Source organism: Notechis scutatus, chromosome 3 (assembly GCF_049901735.1).
Source record: "Notechis scutatus isolate UNSWTSFEM ecotype Mainland chromosome 3, rNotScu1.2, whole genome shotgun sequence".
NCBI lineage: Eukaryota > Metazoa > Chordata > Lepidosauria > Squamata > Elapidae > Notechis > Notechis scutatus.
This window is the reverse complement of record NC_142011.1, coordinates 36651235-36661970: the sequence shown is the minus strand read 5'-3', so window position 1 is coordinate 36661970 and position 10736 is coordinate 36651235. Positions and strand designations below refer to the sequence as shown.

The following is a 10736-nucleotide window of genomic DNA, read 5'->3' as shown; positions in this document are numbered from 1 at the left end:
GAAATTTCTACCTATCAGCTTGTAGATATTATCACTCTTAGGTTCTTAAGAGTTTCCAGAAGAATCTGACGAAGCATAGTTAGAAACAGAATGCAGATTTAATAGAACAGGGGTGTCCAACCTTGGCAACTTTAAGACTTGTGGACTTCAACTCCCAGAATTCCTCAGCCAGCTTTGCTGGCTGAGGAATTCTGGGAGTTGAAGTCCACAAGTCTTAAAGTTGCCAAGGTTGGACACCCCTGTAATAGAATATTAGCCTCTTCCAACAGAGCTCTCTATGGTTTTAAGGAAATTTCTACAATTCCATCAGGAACATTTGCACTTCTAAATAAGGTAGGTATTTCAGTTCCTCCTTTATTAAATATCCAAAATAATGGAAAGCAGACCGCTAATTCACAAAGGGACTGCTGCTGCTTCCTACTCACTGTGGAATGTTTCTAAAAGCCATTACTGATTTAAAATAGCTCACTAAACCTGTAATTATTGCTCAAGCAAGTTGTCAGCCCATGGAACTAGCATAACATCAGAAGAGCAACTGTGTGCAAGAGTCAGGATCTTCTTTTTTAACCAAGAAAATTACATTTTAACCAAGAAAATTACAAAGAATGTATGCAGCTGCTTTGTTATGAATCCAACCATTGTTCTGTTTATATTCTTTATAGATTGGATTTATACATTTATACAAATGATTGATAAGAACTATAACCTGTGGTAGGATTCTACCGGTTTGGCCCAGTTCGAGTAAACCAGTAGTAAAAAATGGCATATGGTCAGTCTTTTCACTGTAGAGATAAATTATAATACATGTCTTCCCAGTGCTGTGTGGTTGGAGAGTGAAGAATAATTAATCTGATAATTAATCATTTGGCCGAACCAGTAGTAAAAAAACAGCTACCGGTTCAACTGAACCGATATTTTTTTCCTCCCAACAAAGCTGTTCCAACGATCAGCTGTGACAGGATCCCCCTCACTGTCTTATTGCTTCACCCAGGAGGCTTCCCTGAGGCCCAGGAGGCAAAAAAAAATGGAGCATGGGGCGGTGCTGTGCGGTCCCCCCGCACTCTGTTTTTTGCCTTCCTGGGCCTCAGGGGAGCCTCCTGGGAGCAAAAATGCCCCCCCAGGAGGCTTCCCTGAGGCTCACGAGGCAAAAAAAAAAGGAGCGTGGGGGTGCTGCTGCACTAAAAAGCCACACCTACCCAGTCACATGGCCATGCCCACCTAGCCATGCCACAGAAACAATAGTAAAAACATTTGCATCCCACCCCTGATTATAACTGTTGGGTTGCAGTCTGTAACATGAAGGAAATTCCCAAAAATGTAATCACAGAAATATCAGATAGTGGTTTTTGACTGTCAATTAGGATTTAAAAATTCACCCGGAAGTTAACCTAAATTCCATCATTGGGAGGGGAGAACAGCCGATTCCATGGTGATTTGGAACAAATTCTTCATAACATGAGCATAAACATTTAATGACCATCTCAGAATTTGCATCTGTTAGGCAGGTAATTATTTCTTGCAAATAGAAGTAAGAGAGAAGTATGGTTTTAGGTCATATAGCTTTAGCCTGATCAAGGGACATTGGGAATCACCCATGATCACATTTGGGTGTGCAGATTTGAGCAGTGTCATGCCCCTGGTGGAGACTGACTCTGAGGGAGAGGAGGAACAGCCGACAGGGAGTGGAAGTGTGGGTCCAGAGGTTGTGGAGGAGGCTGGGGAAGGGCAGAGGCCAGCTGAGCAGTCAGAAGAGGACCCAGGCCCATCCCCTATCCATCCTGGGGCACGCAGGAAGGAGAGGATAAGGGAGAGACGTGGCCTACTCAGGAGGAGAGGGCCTTGATCCTCTTCATGGGCTGCAGGTGTGAGAACTGCAATAAGAGTGTGGACCTGCGTACTGGCAAACACTGGAAACAAAGCGTGTTTTATTTTGGTCTGAAGTTATCTTGGTTGGAGTCCTTCCAACAGACTGTGCCTTGTTATCTCCTTGAATTTGGTAAATACTTCTCTTGTTCCATGTGGAAATTTCATCATTGTAGTTAGTTTGGTTTTTTATTTCACCTCTATCTGCTCATTAAGTTAGGACTGTATTGCTTTCTTTTGAAGACTATTTTTGAGTACGTTTTATCTCCAACTGAGTATTATTGAACAGTGGGGCCAAGTTGGAGGCATTAAAGGACATTTATTTACGTTTTGGATTTTGTTACGTTTGTGTTACACTCTGGGTCATCACAAGCAGTTCCTTTAGCAAGGTAAACCCAAAGGTCCTCCACTGCAGATCAAAAGATTTCATCAATAAAACAACTACTTTTTATTTTGTTTATGACTGCAAACATATCACCACTCAAATTGGTGGTAAATTAATTTCTCTCCTTGTTAAGCACACAACAGAGAGCAAGGGAGTCATTTAGAACATGTTCTATTCAGTCAACATTTTTGCCCATTGAAAGTTTCCTTTCCCTAGGTTGCTCTTAACTATAAGGAGCAGAAACAACAAAGGTGGTATTCAGCCAGTTTGGACCGGTTCTGGTGTGTCGGTAACAGAGAACTGGCAAATACCACCTTTGGCTGGCCCCACCCACCCATCCCCGCCCTTTCCTAGCCTATATTCCCTTGTTTTTTAAGCTCAGCTGATTCTCACGGCAGAGCGGATTGCCACGCCTCAGCTGAGCTAAAAAACAGCTCGTTTCACTAGCGCTGACAGAGGGCAGTTTTTGAGTGCTTCACGCGCGCAAAGCGTGCTCTCATAGAACTGGTAGGAAAAAAATTGCAATCCCACCACTGTGACACAAGATACATTAAACCTACTGAGATGTAGTAAAATCTAAAGAAATCAATTCCAAACTATAGAAGGCAGATCCCATATCTAAAAAAAGAAAATTTTTAAATATTTGCAACAATTTTCCAAATATTTTTATTAGCCCTACTTGCTTCAAAGCACGATAGATTCTTTCACAGTAGGTAAATCACTTCTGAGGGATCATCACCTCCTAAATCGTATTAATATGTCTATTAATAATAGCACAAAAGCTTGTGCTCCTCTCTCTTCATGTTGAGGCATATTAATGTATTTCTTCATCTCCGACTCTTTCCTGTCACAGAAGCTTTCTTTCCCATAAAATCTAATGCATAATGCATGCCCGGTAATCTCTCATTGTCCCAGGAAACTATAAACAGGAATTATATTTCAGTCAGGCATGAATGGAGAAACACACAGCTTCCTTGCAGGCATGTTCTCCACCTCTGACAAGCAGACCTTCCCTTCCTCAGAATCAGAAGTACATCAGAGAGACTTAAAACACTCCAGAAATACCTTGCAAAGACGAAATCAATGGAAACCGTTGTCTGAGAAGATCTGGAATCAGTGCCTGGGACTGGAAAAATTGTATATTCCTTTTTCTTGACTGGTTCCTGGTGATGTTTCTGGGAGAAAATAACTACAGGTAATCCTCAACTTACGACCACAATTGAACTCAAAATGTTTGCTGCTAAGTGAGAGATTTGTTAAGTGAGTTTTGCCCCACTTTATGACTTTCCTTGCCACATTTGTTAAGTGAATCACTGCAGTTGTTAAATTAGAAATACTGTTGTTAACTGAATCTGGCTTCCCCACTGACTTTGTCAGAAGGTCGCAAAAGGGAATTAATTACAGGACCGTGAGACACTGCAACTGTCATAAATGAGAGTCAGTTGTCAACCATCTCAATGTAAATCACGTGACCATGGCGATGCTCCAGCGGTCATAAGTGTGAAAAAATGGTCATAAATCACTTGAAGTTCCTGTTGTAACTTCAAACGGTCACTAATTGTTATAAACCAAGGATTACCCTCTTTTCCTGCTGTTTCTTCCTCTCTCAACTTGTGTGTTTCTCTAGTTCCGACTCTTTGGCCAGCCAAGATGGCACAAGCTTTCTAGGAGAGACTGGACTGCCATTTGTCAGAAATGGTGTAGGGTCTCCTGCTTGGGCGGGAGTTGGACTAGATGACCTCCAAGGTCCCTTCCAACTCTGTAAATCTGTAATCCACATCCACTTGAGCTGAGCAGCCTTTATCTGAGATCTTTCCCTATGAGGTGGATTAGCTTCTCCAAGCTTTAGCTGGTCCAGTTACGTTTCCTCTACTGGGGAATGGCGGGGTAGAGTGGGTAGGCAGTATCAGGTAGTTGGCACAATGTCCTATAATAGCAACTTGTTTCTGGGGTGCCCCAATTGCTTTCCAGGGATTAATAGGGCAGTTTGAACTTCTATGACTTTAATGCATGCGGTTCATAATCATAGTGGGAGAAGAGATGGCTATTACAGCAGGCTGGCTGGGATGTTGAAACCCAGAATATGTCAACTTGAAAATCTCCTTTTATAGAGAGTGAGAGTTTGTGGTGTACATGTGTGTGCTTTCAAACATTCTCTCAAGCAAACAAGTTGTGAAAGCTGATTATTAGTGTGCATGATTCAAAACTTAGAACAACACATCTATACTATGTGGATGCAATGTTGATTCAGACATTTCAAGTCTAGGTCATGCTTACACTTTCCCAAAGTATCTAAGTATCTTAAGATGTTGTATTTTTTCCCCCAGATTATCAAACTAAACACAAGCACAACTTCTTTGAAAGGCAAAGCTTGCCAGCAGGTTAACCTGACAGTGAAAACAGGCTGGAAAACATTCAGTGACCTAATAATTCAGGTCCAGAAAATCACCCGTGGCTGCAAGTCGTCCTAATGAAATTCTCCATTGGGTGGGGTGAAAAAAAAGAAACTACGGGCACTGCCATTTACTTTCCACTTCAGGTTTTGACATATGAGCAGCCTTTTTTTATTACAGGTTCCAATTTGGGTTTCGTTATCCTTGAAACTCAGCTCAAACGTGCTTTCCTATCCACTTCGGCGTTTCCGGGAGAAGAGCAGAACGCCTGACGGCTTCGTCCCTGCGGAAGGAGCGAGAGAAAGAGAAAAGGCGAGGAAGGAGCCACCGAGCCTCCCCGCGATCCACTCCCCCGCCCCGCAGAAATTCTGCTCGGCTTTCACCACCTCGGTCTTTTACCCCGGCTCCGAGCAACCAGGAGCAAAAGGCAGCCCCCTCCGACAGACTCAGAAGACGCAGGCACACCCACACCGAGGAACGCCGCCGCCGGCAAGGCTCGCAGCCGTTCTTTCTTTCTCATTCACGGGAGCGCGCCGGCGCGCACGCACAGACAGGCGTACATAGAGCCAGGGAGCCGCCGAGCCCTCTCCCTCACCCCCCGCCCCACCACCCGGAGAGAGAGGAGCGTTTCCGTGTCGGCTCCGGCACGGATACCCGCCACTCGCGAGGAAGCTTTTTCCCTTAACCCGCCGGCCGCAGGCAGCGGCTGTGCTGGCGTCGCCGGCATCCTGCATGCCAAGCCTTTGAGGTCACCCTCGTAAGCGGGAAGCCTGTTGCCGCAGAGGCAGCTACAGCTGGAGAGCCTCCGGGAAAAGGGACCTGAGGGGGTCCCGCGGTGCCTCTTCCTCTCGGGAGTTCGTCTGGGCACCCAATGCTGCTGCTGGTGGTACTGGTCCTGCCCTTCGTTTGGGCCCCCGCACTGGCCCACGTTTGGGAGGTAAGCACATCCCTCACCGGAGGCTTTCCTCGCGGGAAGCGGGTGGGCTTCTCCGCGTGGGGCGGGGCGGGGTGGAGTGAGTAGCGGCAAGGAATTAATTTGTGACAAAACAAACGAGACCAACGGATGCGTGCAAGCCCTAAGACGGTATTGACCTGGTTAAATGCGTGTGCAAATATGCACCCAATTCGGTGTTAACGCAAGGCTGCAAAAAGAGACGGGGAGAAAGGCTGAACTCAAGTTCATGAGCAAACCTTCCCCAACACGGTGCCCTCCAAAGGACTGGAGAGTGGTATTAATCCAGCTGGTCCAGTTTGTGGGCATTCTACTTGGGGGCAGTGAGAACTGCAAACTGCAACCCACCATCCTCTGGAAAGCTCTTAAGTTGTTGAAGGGAGCTGGTATAAAGTTCTGCATTACCCTTGCTCACAGATTTTCCTCAGAAAACATGCTTTCCTTATTCAAAGATTCACATGGCTGCTTTGGTACGGTTTGAATTGAAAACTATGGTTTCTCATTTAGCACACTGCAGCGAGTGAGCTCAGATATTTTGCTCAAAACTATGGTGAGCTGCCTGCTGAATTTTAGGAAGCTAACTACCATGAGTTATATTATTACACTTCACAATTCCTCGCTCTTACTTTATCTGAGAATTGTCTTGCCACCTTATATGGATTCCTTAATGTTTCTATCTAAAGTTGATAAACTGTAAACCAATAGAGGCACAACTCTGTGGCTTTGTTACAGAGAGGACTTCTGCTGTTTTCTTTTGGGGTAACACCTTATGCAGAGTCCAAGAAAAGAGTAAGACAAAACAATATACTAATGAGATTAGAAAATAAAAGCAAGCATAAAAAAATTACACCACACTATTTTCTTCCTGTGTACTTTTTTTCTGTTTTTAGAAATTATCCTTGTTTCAACCACATCATTTTATACAATGCTGTTTTTCTATAAGCTTCTCTTCTTTCTGTTTTTGAAAATCTCAATACTTTATCCTAGTGTGACTTTCTTCATTTTCTTCTTTCTCTCAACTGACTTACTTTATCTTCATATGTTTGTTTGTTCTGCTATTCAGTCATAGTTCCCATTTTATGTGACCAAACCACTTCAATACTTTGTATTCAATCCATATTTATTTAGCATTCATTCTTGGTTCTATGTCTTCTAGTTTTACCACAGACACTAATCTCCCATTCCTGCTCTATTTAATTATGTAGCTTTTAACACACCCCGTTCTCACTTCGTGTATCAAAATAGGCACAAACACATTTTTAAACACAATTTCACTTCTTTCAATTGATACCTCTTAACAGACCACTACTGCCTTTCTACCATTATTTGGACATATTAAAATGTCTGCATCCCTGTTCCTATGTTAAAGGTACATAAATTTGTCTGCTTGCTCTAGTTTATACAATTAATGTCTGACTTGCAATCATTTGCTCCATTTTCCTTGCCAAAGTATGACCACTGTAAGTCTTTGATGCATTAATTTTCAGACCCATAATCCCTGGTGCATCATTCAATTTATCTAAACATTCTGTGCAAATTATTTAGATTCTCAGTCAACAACATGGTATTATCTGTACAGATATGCAATGCAGATTTTTATGCATTTACATCCTTAGCCAAAGTATTTCTATAGGCAATCTATGGATTTCTATTTTCTTATGCACTCACATGAGAACTTCGTTCTTTCTGACATACATTTTATCATTTTCATTCATAAATGCTTTTATTTCCTTGCATGTATTTGTCATATCTAGTTCATACAATCAGGCCATCTTTATTAGGCTCCATGATATCCATCCCTTTCTCTTACTTTCAAAAACATACAATTTTCCTTTCCTTTCCCATACTTTTTATCATATATCTCTCTTACATTCTAAGCAGCAATTTCCTATATGCAGTGGTCCTAACAGTATGGCCCATAGATACTGACTTCTGTCCCAATCATGTTTTGGTCCATTAAAGTTTACCATAATATTTTTTAGTAAGATAGCATAAACTAGATAACCCATTTTAGTCTGCCTGTGCATCATGCAGTATTCCTTGTTGATAATGGTTAGGGCATAGTTGGCACAATTTGGCCAGTAGGATATTATTGGAGCCAACAACTAAATATATGTCGGCGGAGATTCTCAAACATCCAGATCATGATGGTTCCAAAGATGCTTTTCAAGAGGCAACTGGACTTTCTTGGTTTTTTTCCTAGAAGGCTTCTTGGATGAGAAGTGAAATGTCTTCAAGGGAAAAACCAAGAAAGTCCAGTTGCCTTTTTAAATGTACCAGTGGAATGACTAAATATAGAAATCAGTTATACATATGTATCTGGGTTTCCTTTTCATAGTTTAAAAGTAAAAGCAAATTCAGAAAGTTACAGATATTACTTGAAAAATGGCAAATGGGATGAGGGGTTGATTCTTTCTTCGCCATCCATTTTTTATTTAGAATTATGGTCTTTTCTCTTTTCCTTCCACTGGTAGCTTTCCCCCAGATGATAGAAACAGTCAATAAAGAACAAGTGTAACAAGCCCTTCTACCACTATTTTGATACTTAAATTTCCATGTTGTACATCAACCACAAAAGCTTAAAGAGGATTGCATTTTAATATCTGGCTTGACCCTATGTTCTCCTTCCCTCAGACATATCCCTTTCCTGGGCACCAAACAAATTTTATGTAAGGGGGATCCCTACAGCTGTAGTGTAATAACTTGACCTTTGAACCAAAGGAGTTCAAGTGAACAAACCTGCAGCACACTACAGAATAAAGCAAATTCAGTTCCTTTGAACAAGGAACAGTATCTACTGATGAGTTTGGTTTCCAGAAAGCACAGCTTGGATGCAGGTGATGAGACCTTGGCATTGTGTGATCAGCTTATGTAGAGTCAAAACAATGATAGTGGCTTTCTACTAAGAAGAAAGCAGTATCTGTCCTTTAAATAGTTCTGTGATTATGAAGATGTTCAGCAGAATTCTTTCTGATCAGCAAAGGGTAATACTAGGCTGTGAGAAGTTTCTATTCAACCCCAAAATATGAGGCAGGCATAATTCTGATAAGTGCAAGCTGCACTGTAGTAATCTATGTGGTTTGAAACACCAAACCAGAGTTTCACAGGCAAGTACAGACAAAAAAAGAAAAAATGAGTAGCTCTCTTGCATAAATCTTGTGCAGTTTGGTATCATGCATTTTTCCTCTTTGTTACATTTGTATTTATTTATGGTATTGTTTAGTCACTAAGTTGCGTCTGACTCTATGTAAGCCCATGGGCCATAGTATGCCAGGGCCTCCATCCTCCATTGTCTCCTGGAGTTTGCCCAAATTCATGTTCATAGCCTTGATGACACCATTTAATCATCTCATCCTCTGCTGAGCCCCTTCTCCTTTTACCTTCAATCTTTCCCAATATCAGGGACTTTTCCAAGGAGTCCCTCTTCTCATTTGGTGGCCAAAGTATTTGAGCTTCAGCTTCAGTGTCTGTCCTCCTCAAGAATAGTAAGAGTTTATTTATTTATTTATTTTATTTATTTATTTATTTATTTATTTATTTGATTTGCCAATTGTTTACAAGATAATAAGTATAAGTGAATACATAGTTGTGAATACATGAAATGGGTACATATAAGAAAAATAAAAGAAAAATAAGAGAAACAATAGGACAGGGACGGTAGGCACGTTGGTGCGCTTATGCACGCCCCCTTTAGGATTTAGGATTAGGATTTAGGATTTCCTTTAGGATTGACTGATTTGATCTCTTTGTAGTCCAAGGGACTCTCAAGTGTCTTTTCCAACACCACAATTTGAAAGAATTATTTATATTTAGCCTTTATTATTTTTAGGCAGCAAACATATCCAGCATATCCTTCCTCCTCCTATTTTCTGCAATGTGAGTGAGATTTCAGAGTGCCATGGAGTTCTGCATAAGATGTCCAGCCAGGAGTTGGCAACATCTTACATTGCATACAGAAAAAAAGAATGATGGGGAAAAGATCTCATTACGTTGGAAATTTCTCTCTGCAATACAGATGCAATTTTGATAGTGTGGGGTTTCTTTCATCAAGAAGTCTTTAAGAATTTCTCATCAGTTGTACTTTATTCACTTTTGCCTCTCTGAATCATGAAATTAAGTAAAAAATAGTGAGGAAATAATTGTATGTGTTTTAATCATACAGGATGACAGATGCAATCAAACAGAATGGCAAAAACCTTTAGGTGGAGGAGATGAGAAAGGTAAGGCCTTTTTACCCATTTCACTGTCAAGTGACCCTCGGCATCTTTTTACCCATTGCCACTGGGGATTGCCAGATAGAACAATTCAGGAATAATCACTTTGTACCCTGGGCCATCAAAATGATAATGTGTCCACATGTTTTTAAAGCCACAGTAATTTCCCTGGAGACAACTCCAAGGAAGAATGGGATAGAAATTGAAGGGAGTCAGCAAGGTTTTTCTTGTCTTTCTTGCCTTAATTTCCCAGAGAGGTGCAGAAAAAGGGCTTGACTTGGGGAATGTAAGATTTCCTCTCCTTCCACTCAGTTTAGCATCTGTAGAAACCTAAATCTGGAAAGAAAAAAAAATCCTCTTTAAGTCAAAGATTCACAAATATTGTTGTTGCAAAATGCACTAGACTATGGTTAACTGAACTATGGTTTACTGAATCCAGTTGCCTGGGTTTACACTGAAGCCTAGAGGCTGGATTCACACAACATACCAAGGTAAGCTATAGCTGTTGGATTTGAAATATACTGTGTCATTCAGTTATAATTAAAATGATCCTGGCATTAGATTACATCAAATTGCAAGTTTGTGCTTGTGGAATATATTTATGCCTGTTGACCTAAAGCAAATCATGGAACTTCCTCTATTTCTTCATGTCAAAAATAATTTTCTGTTTTGTTTTGATTCATATAAAGTATTATGTCAACCTTTTTAATGGATTCTTCAGAATTTGAGAGCATGTTATCAGTAATCTCAATAAATGGTTTCCACTATGGGTATGTCCAGTCAAAAAACTACAGTTGAGAACGCTAGTCCCTTAATCTTTGGGGTGTTCTCTATTATTTTAGATTATTTTCATTTTTTTTTCTGAGCAGGCTTCAAAATAAAGCACTGGGCCTCAGAAACTCACAATTATGTTCTAGAAATGCCTCTGG

The 10736-nt window shown here is 41.1% G+C and overlaps 1 protein-coding gene across 1 annotated transcript in view; it reads left to right on the top strand.

Moving 5' to 3' along the window:
- The first annotated feature begins 5159 nt into the window (after positions 1–5159).
- LOC113420793 (receptor-type tyrosine-protein phosphatase V-like) overlaps positions 5160–10736 on the top strand; it is a 63473-nt gene continuing 57896 nt past the window's right edge. Inside the window, exons 1-2 of the mRNA XM_026680881.2 lie at positions 5160–5578; positions 9756–9813. Coding sequence (XP_026536666.2) covers positions 5513–5578; positions 9756–9813 — 124 coding nt within the window. The 5' untranslated portion in view covers positions 5160–5512. The remainder of the gene's footprint in view (positions 5579–9755; positions 9814–10736) is intronic.